Below are 20,141 nucleotides of genomic sequence, written 5' to 3'. Positions count from 1 at the left end.
CCATGGGTGCTTATTTCATGCAATAATGCACACAAATCCACCTTTGTACGTTACATAGATACATTACAAGATGAACAAACACAACCACGACGACTAGAATCTAACCTTGTGCGTCCATTTATACAAAATTTCAGCCTAGAGACTCGCGATGCTGCTGGCTGCAAGCCTCGGAAATCTGCAGTAAAACAGGAGGGGCAGAATAGGCTTGCTATTGGCCCACTTGAAGAGTGAGATAAATGCAATTGGTCAGCGATCCCATCAGCGATGAGACGCTCCGAGTCGTGATTGGTCAGTTTTGTTGGCTGTGGGCGGGTGTTGTTGGCTCCCCGGCTCGTTCATTTGCTTGAGGCGGCGCTTGTTCCACCGGCGGAGTGGTGTAGCTTCAGGAGCGGAGTACTGCGGCAGCTGGCAGAGCCGCGGAGGGAGACTTGGTGGTGAAAGGTAGCAGTGCGGCTCGTTAGTATCGCCGGTCTTTCTCCGCAAGTATCAGAGAGCAAAGGAAGGAAGCGCATCCCCGCGTGATGCTCCGCTTGAGACCGCAACATTTCATTTGAAAAGACGTCTCACGGAGGGGAGAGATTGTAGCCTAATCTTTTTGAAGGTTTGAAAGACAGTTTATTAAATTGAAAGAAAAATCTTCTGTCAGATGTCAGAAGTGATAACTTCCCTGACGCCTTTTTCCTCATTTTTTATTTAAGACAATCTGAAACACTGAGCATATTCTCTTTTATCTTCAAGGCAAAGGCATTTTGATATATTTCAACGTGAGGGACTGACACCTCTCAAGCCGTGCATCACCTGAGAGGAGAAGAGTGACTGCGCCAACATGGGGGTAAGATTGACGAATCCAACTTTTTTAACTGCGTTGTAGCCCCCCTGAAGTGGCCTGAAAAGTGAGGCGGTAGCCTTAAAAGTTTCTCTCCTGACGATAAGGGGCTTCAAAATGAGCCATGATGTCGTTTTATTTCCTTCCTGGAAATCCCGCTTGTGTGAGTGACATTGACTCTAATGCGGAACCGTGTTTTTAGTCTGCTCTCTAGACTGCGACAAATTGATGTAGCCACTAGCTTCTGTCTAATGCGGCTGTAGGAAACAGCGGCACTGAACGACTCACTTTGATTTGACTTTAGCCTCGTCCTGCCTTCAGCAGAGTCTCACCGGCTCGTGTCCTTTTCTCTGACTCACTCGGTCAAATTAACTAAATCCTGAGCTGGAATGTGAATGGAAAGTGATGCTCAGTCTCCCTTTAAAAGAACAGTCTGTGTTTTAGAGGTTGTATCTGTGTCATTTGAACTGCAGGTCTCTGATAGGCCTTACTTTGACTATAACCTTGCCAGCCGTGGTAGGCCTAATCGGTTTATTCTTACCGAGAGCTATGGTGAGGAGAGGGGGGAGGGCATGTGTGATAGAAACCGATTGTGGCACCCATCATTGACCTGTCGTTTAAAGAAACGTTTGTCATTTTATTTTTGTCATTTTTACATTTGAAGACTGAGAAGTAGATGCTGATCACCTATGACTTTCTCAGTGATGGATGGACACATTTTGCTGCTGCTTGCTCCATGCCCTCGCTGCCTCCCCATCCCCCTGCTGTCCTCTTGTGCTTTAAACCCCGCTGGCACTGCCCTCGCTGCGATCAGTTTCCGCACAGGGAAAAGCATCTGGCGGTGAACTGGGGGGATGCTGAGCCCCTCTGTGTCCTTCAGTGGACACTAGCGGCAGAGGAGTCTCATTCTCAGCACCCTCGATGACCCATGCGTCATAATGCGGTTACCGGGAATAAGCGCCTCACCAGCTTATTTCCCCTTTAATTTGTGACATAACAGGGACTCGATAATCGCTAACAGTGAACACATTTACACACACTACGGATTAAAGAAGCGATGCGTGCGGTTCCTCAAGACACGACTATGTGTTTAAATTTGTCAGAATGACTCCAGAGAGTTTTCATGTGCTGGCGCAGTGTTAAAACATCAGAGCGGTTTCTTTATTTGGTGAACACACATGAAAATGAATCAGAGCAGACTGGTGGAAAAACACAGAGCTGCCAGTGCAGATGTGTTGTGTGAGCTATTGCGCAATTTCTGGTCCATCATCATCCTGCGGAAAACAGTTGTAATATTTAATCCCCATCCGCGGACTGTCTGCTGAGTTATGCGGTGGCGTGACTCTGCAGACAGTGGAGCATGCGGCAGTGCAAGCCGGTGTCATCGCAGTGACACCAGCTGATGTGGCCTAAACCGGGAGAGAGGATGAGGATGAGGGAATGAGAAAGGGAAAGGAACGACCGGTCCGAGTCGTGGCAGCTTTCGTGGGCACTGCGTCAAAAGGGATGGGAGTGCGGAAAGTGCTTACGCATGTAATGCTGCTGTGAGGAAGTTTGAGAAAGCGTTGTGAGAAAGAAATGCAGAGTGGAAATATTATGCCCTTTCGGTTCATGCCACAGCTCCCGAGGGGTTTAGTGTTATAAAAGACAATATGATTGTCCAGTGAGAGCTGTGAAGGGTGTTGCTTAAGGCACTCATCCAGTGAGAGCTGAGGTCACCCTGAAAAGGAAACAGGACGGATAGGTAGAGTGAGAAGGATGGAAAGATGGATGGATCAGTGAGCTGAGTATCTAGTTGTAACGCTTCGATGATCGGTTGCCGTTCCGTCTTCCTCTCGTCTTTTTTCGGCAAATTTCGCACTGGTGCACCGTGCGATGCCACAGCCAGCTGTCCTTTCCCAAGGCCGCAGGGGGCATCGCTCGCGACGTACTTTCTGCGTCAAACCGGGGGCGGGGCCTACAATGTGGAAATTCCCTGTGAAGAGCTGTGATAGGCTGGCAAGAAGAGCTACGCAGAAAGAAACAGAGTTAAGAGGCAGGGTGATGCTATAGAGAGAAGCTTGTGTAAGTGCCAGGAACACTAGAGACTAACTGGCAGACAGAGTCTGTCACTTGAATAATTACTCTTAATTTAGCACCACTGAAGAATTGTCTGATGTCTCACAAACCTCAGTGCTTGCTCAGTGTTCTTTTATCTGCATTGATGCAGCTGCACTCTGCAGAGTGTGGTGCTGATGAGACTATAGGTGGAATTTAAACCGAGATGCTGATGAAGGCCTGCACACATGGATCCACTGCTGGTTTTCACCTTCAGACACGTGACACTGATGGGGGAGGGTGCCACTGCTGAAAGAGTAGGAGAGACAGAGTGAGAAGAGGAAAGAGGGAGAGAGAGGAGAAGGGCAGAGAAGTAGTGACTGGTATGCAGGTGCGGAGAGAGGGATTTAAAGAGAAGGCGTATGAAGGGGGAGGGCTGCCTGGTTGTATATCCTGTTACAGGATAATGACCTGAGGCTCACATTACCATGGCTCCTGTTTCCTCTGGTGTGCCTTGTGGGATTGGTTATCAGGAGGAGAGGAGGCAGATGGGATTGAGAGGAGAGATGTGGTTGGGTGGAGGATCTTTGTGGAATATTGACTGAATGGTGAATGTGGCGGTGGGGTGAGGTGGGGTGTAGGTGGACCAGTGCCTCAGGAGAGATGGAGGATTAAAGAGAGATGAAGGTGTACTAGTAGCAGGCTTTGTAACAAGGTCACAGAGACTGGTAGCAGGGGTGTGGTTGAGCTGCTTTGAATGCTGTATGACCGAAGAGAAGATCAGGTGAATGATCTCATGATATAGAGGCTTTAAGAACAGTGTGTGCTTTTATTTTGCCACAGATGAGTGTGTGCTGTGCTGTAGAGGAAGTGAGACAATATTTGTGGAAGCTAGTTCCTGAGTTTGGATGTGTGTGGCATCTGCAGAGGCCCAGCCCTCACTTTGGTGCAGAGTGCTGCACATCCCTCCCCACTGCACCTGCTGCCTGATGCTGATAGGCTGCACTGTACCACAACTCATCTGTCCCACGCTCCGCAGGAACCAATGGAGAAGCACGTCCATATATGAACAGATCAACCACATGATCTCTCAGACCGCACTGCCTTCTGGGATCTGTTGGTCCTGTGGCCTTTAGGGGTCAATAAAGGTCAATCCAATGGTCATTTAAATGCTTCTCCATTGTTTCTCCTCAAGCTGTGTCAGCGTCTCTGATCAATAGATATCCAGTGTAATGAGGACTCTGTCCTTAGCAGGATCTCTGATGAGGGGCAGAGTACAGATGTCTGTGGAGTTAGCCTTCATGCTACTGTGAGACCGCAACAAAAGGCCTGTGCAGTGAGCTCAGTAGCTGCTTGTGTAATGCTAATAAAATGTAAAGGTCAGAGCTGTCTCCTTCATACATTGCTTAAAACACGATCACGACAGACACAGTGATGGATTCTGAGCAATTTTCCGACATTTATGTGTTGAAACCCCATAATGAGAACTATTCAGAGGGGTTAGGTTGCCTGACTACAACGACATGACTAATTCAGGGTGTTGTCCTGGAGATGTGTGTATTTCGTGGAGTGTGTGTGACTGTAAATGTGTGTGCCTGTGTGAAATACACCAGAGCACACAGACTAACAATGGGTAACCACTGAGAACAAAGGCTTGTTAAAACCAAACCCTCTGCTGCTTTTAAAGTGAAAGCGATAAAGTGACCACCTTTTTTAAAGTTGAGCTGGACTAACTAGGAATACTTTTGATTTAGATATATTAAACAAGACAAACACTCATTAGGGAGTGTGTCACACATGCTAAAAAAAACTAGAGGTATGCTCATTTTTGGCTTGTGTGTTTGATTGTGTGTGCATGCACATCTGCACAGCTCTGTGTGACCAGCTGCCAGTGGAGGAGTCCTGAGATGCCCTCTCTCACGCCATGGCAAGACGCCATGTTGGCTACAAGCACCAAAGAAGCCACGATTTACAATGCTAATGTAGACCAGGCTGTGCTCATGCGCACACACAAACACAGACGGATGCTAAAACTTTCCTGCCAGTAGAACAGACAGGGTTGACATCGAATTATAAATAAGAAACAACACACTGTTTCACTAAAGTCTGTGTGTAGCCATCAGATGAAGATGATGACAGGGTGGACAGATGGACAAATCAGTCACAGGGGAGTTACTATTAAATTTGGGAATTCCAGTTTGGTCTTTTTCTTGCCTTGATTTATTTTTATTTTTTTGGCGAGAGCACGGCACAGATTATTTGAGAGCTAAAGAGAGTTAATCTCTCTCTGTCTCTTTGTGTTTATGTGGTTTAGAGATTAGTAGTCTTAAGCAGACGCAATCTTTTTACAGTACAATGATCTATTTACGCACGCTCTATTCCTGCAGATCAATCTGTTACGTGTCTGTATCTGTAGTGTTTAATTATAGCTGACACAGGATAGTTAGACAATGCTGAAGGCACTGTTTGCTTCTCCAGTCAACACTTTCTCACATTTTTCCCTTCTTCATATATTGGCACCTGGAGTCGGCTTTTTTGATATCAGTTCACTTTGATATAAAGAAAGATTAGAAGCCTCCATATCACTCTGAGGTTGCCCCGAACAACTGAAACAAATATCTGTGCTAGCTTTTCTACAAAGCCCATGATCTGTTTACCTACTCAGCCCTGCTCAGAGATATTCACCAAACTATGTTGCATGAGCTGGACTGAAGGTTTAAAGTGCAGTTTGCATTGATGCATTCCTTTTAAGAGGTAGCAGTAGAGATAGAAGAGCAGAAAGACAAAGAGGAGAAGAAGTACAGTGGGCTAATCCAGTGTAGTAATCAGACTAGCTAATCCGAGAGTAATGTCCCTTGGTCCCCTGGCCTCAGCCCCCCCTTTGTCCTCCACCCACCCCCTGCAGGCTCGAGGCCTGTCATCCTGCTGTAAGGAACACCAGATGGCCCAATAACCTTGCAAGGTCACACACACACTCGTACATGTCAGAAACAAATACACACACCATGTTGAATGGAACATGTTGAAAGATTACTCAAAGGAATAGTAAATAAGTTTCTATTTTGAAGTAATATGCACTATAATGTTTTATAGCATATTAAGTGTAGAGCTACAAGTCAAAGGCTGCTTGATTTAAGATTCAGGACATGTATGGTCAAGTAAACTTTATATTTCAGGCCATGATGCAGCTCTCACATGTTGGGTGTGATCCTCTGAAGAAAGAAGAAGTTTGTCTCATGTGTAGGTATGACGAACACTGTGGTGGTGACTGAGAGACAAAATAAGAAACATTATTCGTGGTGTGTGCTGGTATTTCTTACACCTACAAGACACTTCCTGTTCCAGGGTGTGCCTATAGCAACAGGGTATTGGCTGTTTGTGCTGAAATGTATGCTAGTCCACTGTGCGTGCCAATAAAAAGGAAGAAAATCAAACCGCCATGGGTGGGCATGCCCCGACCCGCTCTCCTTAGCATGTGTTTCTCAGTTGCCACTCCTATCATGTCACTCAGTAGGTGCATACCTGCACAATATGTTTTTGATTATTCTCATTAGACTTAGCTCAGATGAAGTCCACATTTGCCTGTAAAGATTCCAAGTTTTATGAGGGTTAAAAGTGCTTCATTAACTGATCCTCGATGCTCTTTCCCTCTCACACATTTCTGTTTGATTTGTCTTTTCATATTATTTCACAACCATAGGTCTCTCTCAGTCACTGCCTCACTCTCTCTGCCGCAATGCGTGTAGCCGCTGCACATACAGACTGTAGCCAACACAGTGACTCACCTCTGCTCACACACAGACAGAGAGCGCACAACACACACTCACACACATTTATTCCTTGAGTCAGTTGCCTGTTTGTGTTGTACAGCAGTGAATACAGTGTCCAGTTACAGATGCATCAATTATTGCTCGCACAGATCACATCAGGGGATCCTCTGAGTGCTAGGCCACTGCTGTGATCCGTCGTCATGCCAATGGCCATGCTGGTCACCATGGTTACTTGCCCTCCAAACACACTTGCTTATCAGAAGGACAAAAAGTGAGGTTCATTCCAGTTAACCGTAGCAGCCCTGCAGAGTAATTAATAACAGAATCAAACACACAACCAGACATATGAAGCATTTATTCTCTGAATCATTGATACGCTAATGAGATTTTAAGAACCTGATTGATTGAACTATGTAATCCATCGAAGAGCATCCGATGTTTCCATTTCCTGTTGATGTCAGAGTTGTCTCTCCATCAGTCAGTTTGTCTGCACGCTCATGGGAGAGCAAGCGGCTGTAATTCCAGCCACAAGTCTCTGTTTCCTTCCTTAGAATAGAGTGGGCTCATTACATTACCCGGAGCTGTGTGAGACAGACAAACACACACACACACACATACATACACAGGCAGACAGACAGGCACATATTGATGTGATCTGCAAATTAAAAGAAACCCAGAGAGAACGTTCATAGTATGTTAGACATTTAGCAGGTTGTATAAGGAGCAAACAGTCTCCCACCAAAAGACCAAAACAGAAATGCACTTAACATACTCAACATTCTGCAACTACAAACGCAAGATAAACAGCACCCTCTGTTTTCTCTTTGAGTCATGCTGATTACTTCTCATTCATATCCACAAACCTACACACACCGAGGGTCACACTCACTCAATCAGACGAGCCAAAGTGAGAACATAATCTAGTAGCACATGACAACACGTACTCAAGGTGACACACACCCACGCAAACACAACATGTGTGTAGTTGTGTAATCTATTAGAGTGGGGTCACTGCAGGTCAAACACTGACACAGAGCCAGCAGACAAAAACCGCTGGTCAATATCTAATTAGGAGCATGAGAGAGGGGGTGACAACAGCTCTCTCTGCAGCGTCCTCTCTCACTCTTTATCTGTCCCTGCTTCTCACCTCCCACTGCTGTCTCTCTTTCCATGTGCCCAGTCCTGTCTGTCATCCGCCCCCTTAAAGTCCATCTCAGTGTGACTCTACTTTTCACCACATAGCCTATTATCGCTTTGTTTGGCACTCCTCTCAATCTCCTTGCCAACCACTTCTATTGTCTGGGCATATATGTGTGTGTGATAAGAGAAGAATGAGCCAGACTTGTTTGTGTCCATATTTTTTTTATCAGTCAGGAAGCATATGCTCAGAAGAACAGCTTTTTTTCATTGTGTGTGGGAGAAAGTAGCCACAACAACATTATACCAACAAATGCAAGCTTACACACCTGCAAGTCTGTCATCTGTGAGATTATGGAGCCTTCAGCACCCATAAGAGATCTCTACATAGAGATATATTTAAATCTTCCCTTGATGATACAAGTATTGATTTTAAAGCATATATTGTCATCTCTTCCCCAGTCACACACACACACAACTTGAGACACTCTCTGAGGAGATGAACAGCAGTACTTTTCCACTGCATCAGTCTCCCCTCCATGCAGCCGCTGCCTCACCAGGCCTGCCTGGTCTTGCTTTAAGAGAGAGATTTGCTCACCTGCTCTTTTGTTGCAGAACTGTGTGTGTAGGTGTGTTCACATGTGTGTATTTGCAGTCCCTCCCTCACGCCGACATGCCACTCTCTGTCAGACATGATTCAACAAACAGCTTGGTTGTTTGCTTTAAATCCAGAAGTGGTCGTTGAGCACTCAGCTCTTCATTATGTGAGGGAGAGTTGACTTCCACATGTTGTCTCATGAAGACACTTTTTTCCCCTTCATTGAGGACAAAACCAGAAACACAGGTCTTTGTTACCACATACAAATTCAGCAGGTAGAGAGGGATCATTTCGCAATAGTAATTCATCACTCGGGTAGGAAATGTAGTGGCAAGCTGTACTTAGATAGTCTTTTGACGCAGTGCAGGTGTGTGTGTGTGTGTGTGTGTGTGTGTGTGTGTGTGTGTGTGTGTGTGTGTTTTGGTGTGGTTACCTGTGAGGGTTTGTCAAATGAGAAACATAGAGGACTACAGGTATCCTTTGACACAACCATGTTTTTCTTCCTAATTTAGCGTTTGTCAAAATACACTCAGAAATATTATGTCAAAGAGCCAGAGTTATTTTAAGTTTATGTCTGTACCCACGTTTTAGTGTCTGATAGTAACGCTGATGACCAGCAGCAATAACCTGTGAAACTCCTTAATATGAAGCCACCTCTTCACCACTAGGGGGTGCTGTTTTTATGTCAGTGATTTATGGTATCCAGTTGGTTTTTGAGTTCCTGATTTTTTAAGAACCAAGCTCTTGTTTAGATTATCAATAAATCTTAACCTATGACCCAGTTGTTGTCATTGAGAATCAGCTGACGGGTATTGACATCTCTGTCTGATTCAGGAGAAATGATGGGGCCTTCATTCAGCTGGATTCTCCTCCTCATCTTCGAGTCATCAGTGTATATCTGACTTTATTGATCTGCCACCTCATGCAGTTTCTGTGATGACTTGGTTGAGTCCACTGGGACCAGCTCACACCTCCTGGGAGGGATTCTTGCCTTTGTTGGTGACATCTGACCTTTGATGAGGGACATTTGTGTTGATGAGACCCAGCGGTTGCTCCCTTTTCTGCCGACCAGCTAGAGTTACATGTAGGAGAGGAAAGTGCAGCTTTCGAGGTTATTCATAGCCCACTCACTCATTGTATAACAACATAAGCCAATTTGTGAGGAGACAGTTCAAGCCAAGAGGGTAGTGGGCTGCAAGTCAAGCAGATGTTTGATGTTTCTGTGCATGTTTGCTGTTGTCACATGATCTGTTAAGTCGCGTTGTCATCAAAGTGTCTGCTCTGAAAGTGTGGGACATACTAGAATCTAATCAGAAAGCCTTTGATGGCTCTAAACTCAGTTTGTCTGCTCCTTCTTCCCCTCTTTTATCATCGGTGCTGCTTGTAGGATAATTACAAAAAGACCACAAAGCCATTAGTGAAAGCCTATGGGTTGAACCTTTTGCATTGGATGATCTTTTGATGTTTCTATCAGGCTAATGTGGACTTCAGAGTGAGCTCTATTCGATCAATGGAGATCAGAGCAGGCAGCAGGGCATGCTTTAATGTTGCATCTTTGGTGTAGGTGGTTAAGTTAAGGGGGAGAAAAACAGCTGTCAGGGCATCGCATGTAATTCGTGAGTCTTAAATATTTCTTTTTATGATGCCAGGTCTTTATAGAAGTGTCTCTTATCTGTTTCCTTTATCATAAACTGAGAAAAACTTGATGCTTTTACTGTATGAGAAACTCAGGCTACCTCACAAGGCCACTTCACAAGGTTACAACATTATTTACAGTATATTGAAGAGAGCAGCCTAAATGATAACTCACTGAAGCCATCTGACTTTATTTCAGCCTTAGCCAGTGTCTGGGTTTACAGTAAAAATGAGGGAAAGTTTTTTTCCTTTCAATAATTTACATTTACAAGCCCAGAAAACAGTTAGAATCACATACGTGGGCCCACAGGCCACTATCTCCTAGTCCCAAGGCATGTATAAAACATGTGTGTGTGTCTATAGTATGGGCGATCAGACAGTTACCGCGTTGCCACCACACAGGACAAAGATGACCGATCCCCCAAGAAGAAGAAGGGGGGGGCGACAGGAACCAAGGACATGGATGACCTGAAGAAGGAAGTGCCCATTGTAAGTCAAAATCTTCTTGTACTTATTGAATACTCGTGGAGCTGAATGATGGAATATAAAATGTTTCAGACCAATTCACTTTGGATCCTGTCAAACACTGCTGACTGATTTGAAAAATGCAGTTACTGCATCATTAAAACTCAAATTTACCATCCATGCATTTAAGGATACATCATGCTTTACACTCAGTATTTGAAGATCTTCTTGGAGATGAACTTAAAAAGATAAGATAAGATACTTTATTCATCACCCATTGGAGGAAACACTCTTGCAACAGCAGCTTACAGCAAGAGACAGATTGGTAAAGAAATGCACATCCCAGGTTAAAATAAAATAGATTGAAATAGTATTAAAGGTTAAAAAAAATAGTATAAATTATTAATATATAGCATTTATATACCCTATGACAAACACAGTGAATTGACACAGACTCTGTTGGAGAGAAGGGAAGTCTGTCTTCTACAGGCCACAAAATTACATTATTGCTGGTAAGAGTGGTGACTTGATATCAAAAGGACGTCACCTTGATCGCACATCCCAGCGCAAGAAACAGACACCTGGGTCGCCTAATCTGGCTGGCCTGATACTCGTATCTCTCAGGTGAACTGCATGCATGGACTAAAATTCTCATGACTTTCATAGCGTTCTTTAGATTCTTAGACTCTTTCATCACTTGTAAGAGTTACTGTTCTTTACTTTTCAATTGCTTCTTTCTTTTTCTTCTGTGCATGCAAACCTTGGCAGCTTAAGACAATTCAGACCATGCAGAACGCTCACTGTTCTTCATTTCCTTTCTTTTCAGACGGAACACAAGATGTCCGTAGAAGAAGTATGCAGGAAATACCAGACTGACATTGTCCAGGTGAGTTTATGACTCCTCCAGTTTCCCCAGTGGTTTTGTGGCTGTGTTTTCATTTGGCCACTAGATGGCAGAGGAGTACTCTTATATTTGTAAAAGGCTTTACCTGTTTTTGTTGTCAGTGCACAGGCCAAGACTCTCTTTTCTCAGTTTCTCTAACTGCCCTCTTTCTTCTTCCCTCAGGGACTGACCAATGCCAAGGCTGCAGAGTTTCTGATCAGGGACGGTCCCAATGCTCTCACCCCTCCTCCCACCACCCCTGAGTGGGTCAAGTTCTGTCGCCAGCTGTTTGGTGGATTCTCCATCCTGCTGTGGATTGGAGCCATCCTCTGCTTTCTGGCCTATGCCATCCAGGCAGCCACTGAGGATGATCCTGCCGGGGACAATGTAAGCATCCATCCACACTCACAGCTGGGCCATGAACACCTTGTTGACATTTCTGACTATCAAGTGCAGATAAACACTCTATGCTAAACAGAAACAGCGCCCTGCTCTTTCCCACAGTGCACACACTAATGATAGAATATACTCTGTCTCTAATTCTGTCTGCAGTTGTACCTGGGTATTGTGCTCACAGCTGTCGTCATCATTACTGGTTGCTTCTCATACTTTCAAGAGGCCAAGAGCTCCAAAATCATGGAGTCTTTCAAGAACATGGTGCCTCAGGTAAAAATGTTTTTCTGAAAAGGAACCAACCTGCAGGATTTGTCGTGCCTCAAGAGTGAATGTATTTTTAAAAAATAATTGATACACTCTAGAATTAAAGACGGTAAATACTCAGTATCTAAGACTTTATGGACAGTAGATTCTGAAGTGTTTAGGTAACTCATAGCACAGCTAAATTGTTTAAACTATGATTTGTGTTCTGTTGCAGCAAGCGTTAGTGATCCGTGAGGGTGAGAAGGTACAGATCAATGCTGAAGAAGTTGTAGCTGGAGACCTGATTGAAGTGAAGGGTGGAGACAGGATCCCTGCCGACATCAGGGTGGTTTCTGCTCATGGCTGCAAGGTAAAGTGCACACACACACATACATTAGTTCTGTGTGCAGACACATCCAAAGGCTTTCCTCTTGTTTTTAAACACTACATGTTTTATGTTCCCCTTTAGGTCGATAACTCCTCCCTAACAGGCGAATCAGAGCCTCAGAGCAGGTCACCTGACTGTACCCATGACAATCCCTTGGAGACACGTAACATTGCTTTCTTCTCCACCAACTGTGTTGAAGGTATGGTTGGTTCAGTGATATTGAGAATAATTAAAATTATTTGTTCAAAAAGATAACTTTTTACAGCTCCAAAAGCTCTTTCAAGAAATTGTGCTTTATTTGTGTTTTTTCCTTTTCACACCAGGCACTGCTCGTGGCATTGTTATCTGCACCGGTGACCGCACAGTCATGGGCCGCATTGCTACTCTGACCTCTGGCCTGGAGACCGGCAAAACCCCCATCGCCAAAGAGATCGAGCATTTCATCCATATCATCACAGGTGTGGCTGTCTTCCTGGGTGTCACCTTCTTCATCCTGGCCATCATCCTGGGTTACACCTGGCTGGAGGCTGTCATCTTCCTCATCGGTATCATTGTGGCTAATGTGCCTGAGGGGCTGCTGGCCACTGTCACTGTAAGTGCTCACGTAATAAGATACCTCACCTCCTCATAATTAGCTTGACTTTGGTCTAATTTGGTATCTTTTATTGCAAAACTTGGTCTCTAATTACTTGTTTTGCTCTGATACATACAATTCTTGGTGCTAACTTGATTATTTTAAGTGTTTTCTGTTTAATTGCACAGTGAGTTGTTTTATTCAGCCTCTAGAAAGAGAATCTTCATTGTTGCATCGAAACACAATGAGCCTTATCTTTGCTGACACCACAAATGTGATTGTCTGCAGGTATGTCTGACCCTGACTGCCAAACGTATGGCTAAGAAGAACTGCCTGGTGAAGAACTTGGAGGCTGTGGAAACCCTGGGATCCACCTCCACCATCTGCTCTGACAAGACAGGAACCCTGACCCAGAACAGGATGACTGTGGCCCACATGTGGTTTGACAACCAGATCCACGAGGCAGACACCACAGAGGACCAGTCTGGTGAGTGTGCAGAGGGGGCACAGACACAGTAACAACTGAGAAAGGAGGGATGCTTTCAATAAATGATATGGGTTACTAATGGACAAAAATCCTTTCTTTCTGCAGGTGCTTCTTTTGACAAGAGCTCAGTGACCTGGCTGTCTCTGGCTCGTATTGCTGCTCTGTGTAACCGCGCTCAGTTCAAAGCAGGACAAGACTCACTGCCCATCCTGAAGCGTGACGTGGCCGGTGATGCCTCAGAATCAGCCCTGCTGAAGTGTATCGAACTGTCCTGTGGTTCAGTCAGAGTGATGAGGGATAAGAACAAGAAGGTAGCTGAAATCCCCTTCAACTCCACCAACAAATATCAGGTGAGAAACAGGTCGGGTTACAAAACACATAGAACCACAAATTACACACAGCCTTCATGCCAGATCCTCTCAATCTTCATCCCTGTGTCCCTCTGCAGCTCTCAGTGCACGAGACAGAGGATCCCAATGACAACCGCTATCTGCTGGTAATGAAGGGAGCACCTGAGAGGATCCTGGACCGCTGCACCACCATCCTGCTGCAGGGCAAGGAGCAGCCTATGGATGAGGAGATGAAGGAAGCTTTCCAGAATGCATACATGGAGCTAGGAGGACTGGGAGAGAGAGTGCTGGGTAAGAAGGGATGAAAGTAGAGAGAGAGGTATAGATGGATGCAAAATATAGATTTTGAAAATGTCTCTGATCCCAATCCACATAATAGAATTTTTCAAAAAATGTTTGACATTAAAAATGTATATGATGTAATTGTCTCACTCTTCAAAAATATCACTCATTAGTTATTTGAATCATACCCTTAAAGTACCTCTGCTTTCTTGAAAAAAAATAATTTTGAACCCCAAAGTCAAACCAGTGCCTGAGCGATTAATTTTACTAATTTTACAATACTTTTGAACATAGCAGGGAAAATAAAATTATCAACTTGTCTAGAAATACAGCCTCTCAAATTTGAATAAGTAGACATAATTTAATCATTATAAACCATCAAATGCTAAGTCTTGCTTTTCATTTTCTTGCAGGTTTCTGCCACGTGCTGCTGCCAGAGGATCAGTACCCCAAGGGCTTCGCCTTTGACACAGATGATGTGAACTTCCAGACCGACAACCTTTGCTTTGTTGGACTAATGTCCATGATTGACCCTCCCCGTGCTGCTGTGCCTGATGCTGTGGGCAAATGCAGATCAGCTGGTATCAAGGTGAGTTTTTCTTCTCCCTAAATCACTTTAGGTGTTCAAAACTGAAGATTTGTTTCATGTTAGATAACATTTTGTAATGTTTGTTTTGCTCTTGTCTTTAGGTTATCATGGTCACTGGTGATCACCCAATCACAGCCAAGGCCATCGCCAAGGGAGTGGGTATCATCTCAGAGGGTAATGAGACAGTGGAGGACATTGCTGCTCGTCTTAACATACCCGTCAGCCAGGTCAACCCCAGGTACAGAACATTCACCAACAAATAAAGAGGAAAACAAGCTACAGTCACAAACAGATCATGCCGAAATATAAAACGTGCATCAACACTGTTATATCTGTGTCCAGAGATGCCAAGGCCTGTGTGATCCATGGTACGGATCTGAAAGATCTGTCACAGGACCAGATGGACGACATCCTGAGGAACCACACAGAGATTGTGTTTGCCAGGACCTCCCCACAACAGAAGCTCATCATCGTGGAGGGCTGCCAGCGTCTGGTGGGAGCATTTTCAGACTGTTTGAAATGTCTTGTAAACTAAAAGACTCTAATCCTAGGAACATTGTCGACACACTCTGTAGTGAAATTAAAATTGGGGGCCAGACTCTTGAGGATCATTTTCCTTATCTGCCACTAGATGGCACTCATTGTCTGTTGAAAGCAGACTGATCTTTATAGAGCACACCTTGATCACCTTGATATGCTCAGATCAAGTGCATGTAGAATAAAAACTGCTTTAACATAATTTAATCACATAACTTTCCCAATTTTAAAACTTTAATTCTCTCATAGATTTGACAAAATAAGTCTTTTTTTTTCTGGTAACTTTTAAATTTTGTACTAAAACCTTTATACAAGAACAGTCATTTCACAACATATGACAGTTTCTGGCACTAGAGTAACAGATTTCCTACATCAGTTCAGACTAACACAAATTTTTATCACATGATTGTTGGTCAGATAAAGGATAAATTTATTACTCTATTTCTCACCCTTCTTATGTCTCCTCTCCCAGGGCGCCATCGTAGCTGTGACAGGTGATGGTGTGAATGACTCTCCTGCTCTGAAAAAGGCTGACATCGGTGTTGCCATGGGAATCTCAGGCTCTGATGTGTCCAAGCAAGCTGCTGATATGATCCTGTTGGATGACAACTTTGCCTCCATTGTGACAGGAGTAGAAGAAGGTGAGAGGACCCAGGGGGCAGAAGTAGAGCACAGAGAGCTTTAAAACAAAACAGGAGTTCATAATGAGATAATCTGAAGAAGGAGAGGATGAAGATTCATACTTAAGCTAAAGAAAGAGTGCTTTTTCTTGAAGACTAGCAAATATTCTTACAAAAAAATCAGACCTCAGGACAAAAAAGAAAAGTCTAAGTTTGGTCTACTTCATCTTCCATTTAACCAACTGTTTTTCTCCCAACAGGCCGTTTGATCTTTGATAACCTGAAGAAGTCCATCGCTTACACCCTGACCAGTAACATCCCAGAGATCACCCCCTTCCTGTTGTTCATCATCGTCAACATCCCTCTGCCACTGGGAACCATCACCATCCTCTGTATTGATCTGGGAACTGACATGGTGAGAGCTGATTAAACACTCTCTTAACATCAAATAGCTTTACACCACACACTGAATAAAGCCTTTGTGGGTTCAACATGTCACATTTACTTCTCTTGCCTTTAGGTGCCAGCTATCTCCTTGGCCTATGAAGCAGCTGAGAGCGACATCATGAAGCGTCAGCCCAGGAACCCATTCAGGGACAAGCTGGTGAATGAGAGGCTTATCAGCATTGCCTATGGACAAATTGGTGAGTAAGCAAAGATTTCTTCCTCTAATCTGGTCTGTGAATTGTGTTTGCTCTGTGATGAAGTTTGATCTCAGTTGCCTAAAAGCTATTTGTGTTAAATTAACTGATGACCCATTGAGGTTTACAAACAACAATAGTGTACTGATGTGGGACTTTTTGGAGAAAATGGTAAATCTATCTCTAAAGCTCTGTTTTTTTATGATTTTCCTCAGGTATGATCCAGGCTCTGGGAGGATTTTTCTCCTACTTTGTCATCTTGGCTGAAAATGGTTTCCTCCCCAGTTTACTGGTAGGCATCAGGCTGAACTGGGATGACCGCTCAGTCAACGACCTGGAAGACAGCTATGGCCAGCAGTGGGTACGTTTGGGGTTGTTGTGAACCAGCTGGGGACCTTAGGTTTTTGTTTTTCACATCTAATCGCCTGTCTGTCATCTCCTAAATCTTAGACATATGAACAGAGGAAGATAGTGGAGTTCACATGCCACACAGCTTTCTTCGTCAGTATTGTGGTAGTGCAGTGGGCTGATGTCATCATCTGCAAGACACGACGTAACTCTGTGTTCCAGCAGGGCATGAAGTGAGTCCAAACATGGGAAGATGTGGCAATTAATTCATAATTTTCCTGTAATTATTTGCTTAGCCTGATTTAAATGCTGATGAAACTAAATTCCTGTACCATCCTTCCTCTCTTCCTCATCCCAGGAACAAGATCTTGATCTTTGGCCTGTTTGAAGAGACAGCCCTGGCTGCCTTCCTGTCCTACTGCCCTGGCATGGATGTGGCACTCAGGATGTATCCCCTAAAGTGAGTGTTGGTACCACATGTGCTATATTCAGTTACTGTGATCTTGTGTGTTCATCTGATTAATTTCAATCCTTGTCTTTAACTTGTTCTTGTCCACAGGCCTACCTGGTGGTTCTGTGCATTCCCATACAGTTTCCTCATCTTTGTTTATGATGAAATCCGAAAACTCCTCATTCGCCGGAACCCTGGAGGTTTGTCATTTTCTACAAAACAAACCAGCTCCTTATTTTTTTTTTCTTTTATGATAATCTCTGACATTTGAACCCAACTATTGTGCTTTTACAGGTTGTATATACTGGGTTATTTCAATGTTAATGTCATGAAACCATTTGTCAAATATGATTTGTACATTAACAGTGAGCTCTCTTTTCTCCTTTTTCTCCTTTGCACTTCAGGTTGGGTGGAGAAGGAGACATACTATTGATCAACGGAGCATCTTTGCTCAATACCCCTCCATCTTCCACTTATTTCTCCCCCCTGTCACTCCATCCCTGGCAAGACACACTTCCAGATGCCCCGCCCCCTTAAAGACAAAAACCGCTTTGAAGCAATTTTCATCACAACTGCCCCAAAGATTAAAAACAGCAAAAGCACCTTTACAACTTTCTACATTGACCCGCCCTCCTTTCCCCCCATCTCCTATGATACTCTTTGCATGTGTTCTCTCACTGCTGTGTACATAAACCAATATATCTACCAAACGGCAGCTGCATATTGTGTATGTAGATTTGAATGAGCTAAGGATACAAAGGGAGTGTCTATGCTCTGCAAAAAAGGGCCATCCAGCTCCTTTCCCGTCCCTGTTCCTCCCCTGCGCTCTCCCCCTCGTCTTCCTCTATACCTTTGTTCCTCTCTCTTCTCCCCCTCCATGCCAACCCTTTGCTTGTCCTCCAATCACACACAGATATAAAGATCACACAGTGAGATCACACCGCCGACACCACTTCAACTGCCACCTCTCGCCTCAATCTCCTGTCTGTGGAGGACCAGTGGAGTGGTCATTTCCCTGTTGTTCTCACTGCGTCCATTTTTCCTTCTCTTACGTTCTTGACGGCCACAGTGTTGTTGTTTTTTAATATGTGGGGTACAGGGGGGGTTTGGATGATTTTACTTGTCTTTTTTATTTCAAAGATGAGAGGGGAGGGATGTGAGAGCTGCTTTTCCCTCATTTAGGCCTGACAAAGCACACCCCATGGCGTCCTGTGCCCCCTCTCTCCCCCTGTCTGTCTGTCTCTCACACACCTCCCCTCCCTGCCCTCCTGCCCCGTTTGTCTCTGTTTGTGTGCACTGTGTGAACCATTGTCCTTGTTAATAACTATTACAGTACACCCCCAACCCCCTTCCCCAAAGTTGGTAAATACAACTCAATCTTTCTGTGTGCTCTAGGAAATCTATATAATTCTATACTGAATTTAAATGAAACAATAAAAAAACACATGTTGGAAAAACAGCTCGAGAGAGACATTCATGAAAAACATCAACAATATTTGTGAGATAGGAAAAAAGCAAGAAAAATATGTCTCTCTTTTTGTTTTTTGTTTGGTTTCAGTTATTTTTGCTGGTTTTTCAGGAGGCTACTCTGAACTGTAAAAGCAGAGCAGGGTTTTCGGTTGTGTTTTACTCAAAGACACAAGAAACCAACCAAGGCTTTCAGGTTCCTGTCACTGCAGGTGTGCCGGTATGATGTGGTGCAGTGTGCTGTGATGTAGTGAGTGGTGATGATGAGTCCACGTGCCTGGGAGTCTATAACCGGATTGGGGTCCAGCTCTGGTTCGAACCCAGGTCCTGGTCTTAGCCTGGTCCAGCCCGGGTCTGTGTGCATGTATGTGTTGGAGACCAGTGAAGGGCCAGCGGTCTCCGGCTGGGTCTGTCTCAGATGGCTGCAAAAGTCGAAATTCATGAGGAAAAAAAAAACCACGACTAGTAAAACGTGTGTCAAATAAATGAAACCAACACCAATAAAACATCTAGAACATTTAATACAACCTAGACCAGTCTGTGTGTCTTTCTTTATCAGTTCACAATACACTCTTATCTTTGAAAAGCATAAAGGTGTTGTAGTTCATCTTTGCTTGGTCTTCTTTTTCTTTGACTTTCTTTAATGGTTGACAAAATATTCACCCTTTCATTAAGTTTGAATATACGTATATAACTGAAAGAATGCATCAAAATCAACCTTTGTTAGCTGAGGCTATGGCCTGTTTTGTGCCAAATATATTAGGTGTGAATTCATCTTTTTTTGTAAAATCTAATGTGTTTGATGCACAAAAGAGAAACATGTTTCAGCTTGTGTGTACAGCATAGCTTCCTGCACAGAAATCTTCAGTCAGGCTACAATTTAAGCACATAAAAGTGTGAGATGTAACTTCCTAAACCTTTACATGTTCCAGTCACTTAGATTAAAGTAATTTGAAAATGATTCCAACAGGCAACTTGACGTGGTCAAAAAATTTAAATAGCAATTAAGTCTTATTGCTTCTTGGATTAAACTATGGATGCACATAGAAGTGAATATGGTAGAGAGTCACCTGTGTTAATCACAGCCAATAGTGGTTGCATGCAGCAAACTTAATCTGGAAACTTGAGGATGGGATGCCACCTAGTGTTGAGTTCATTTGCACTCCAACCTGCACAATATTAAACTGCCTTAAAGGAAGAGTTGGCAGCAGCCCAGGGTGATGCACCAAACCGCCCTGAACATGTGTCGGCTCTGTTTGACACATGAGAATCACTGTGAAGGAGAGAGTCTTACAAAGGCAGCCCACTGCCCCACAGTTTTCCTTCAAGAAAACAATAAACTAGGTTATGTATATAATTCAGATGCACATTAAGCCGAAGCAGATTTTTGATTCATAAATGTTATCTCCAGAAGGTT

The 20,141-nt window shown here is 44.0% G+C and overlaps 1 protein-coding gene across 2 annotated transcripts; it reads left to right on the top strand.

The window, feature by feature from the left end:
* The first annotated feature begins 384 nt into the window (after positions 1–384).
* On the top strand, positions 385–19,251 carry atp1a3b (ATPase Na+/K+ transporting subunit alpha 3b). 2 transcript variants are annotated; one of them, XM_074682921.1, is made up of 23 exons: positions 385–601; positions 739–832; positions 10,367–10,492; positions 11,295–11,354; positions 11,535–11,738; positions 11,904–12,017; positions 12,226–12,360; positions 12,460–12,577; positions 12,702–12,970; positions 13,241–13,439; positions 13,545–13,789; positions 13,888–14,080; positions 14,485–14,660; positions 14,762–14,898; positions 15,003–15,153; positions 15,670–15,838; positions 16,078–16,232; positions 16,338–16,461; positions 16,674–16,819; positions 16,909–17,039; positions 17,165–17,266; positions 17,366–17,457; positions 17,662–19,251. In XM_074682921.1, the coding sequence occupies exons 2-23, from the start codon at positions 827–829 to the stop codon at positions 17,688–17,690; spliced, it is 3,081 nt and encodes a 1,026-aa protein (XP_074539022.1). In that variant the 5' UTR covers positions 385–601; positions 739–826; the 3' UTR covers positions 17,691–19,251. The 2 variants fall into 2 exon arrangements, with proteins under 2 accessions (XP_074539022.1, XP_074539023.1); XM_074682922.1 differs by having other exon boundaries at positions 386–601; positions 10,406–10,492.
* Positions 19,252–20,141: the final 890 nt, after the last annotated feature.

This window comes from Halichoeres trimaculatus, unplaced genomic scaffold (genome assembly GCF_033239565.1).
Source record: "Halichoeres trimaculatus isolate MK-OKI-2021-1 unplaced genomic scaffold, fHalTri1.1 fHalTri1_scaffold_12, whole genome shotgun sequence".
In the NCBI taxonomy this organism is placed as follows: domain Eukaryota; kingdom Metazoa; phylum Chordata; class Actinopteri; order Labriformes; family Labridae; genus Halichoeres; species Halichoeres trimaculatus.
This window is presented reverse-complemented; position numbering and strand designations above follow the sequence as displayed.

Excerpts from the sequence above, each read along its gene's own strand:
- atp1a3b (XM_074682921.1), top strand. Across the intron at positions 12,578-12,701 it reads CTCCACCAACTGTGTTGAAG|GCACTGCTCGTGGCATTGTT; the intron begins GTATGGTTGGTT and ends TTTTCACACCAG. Across the intron at positions 14,661-14,761 it reads GCAGATCAGCTGGTATCAAG|GTTATCATGGTCACTGGTGA; the intron begins GTGAGTTTTTCT and ends TCTTGTCTTTAG.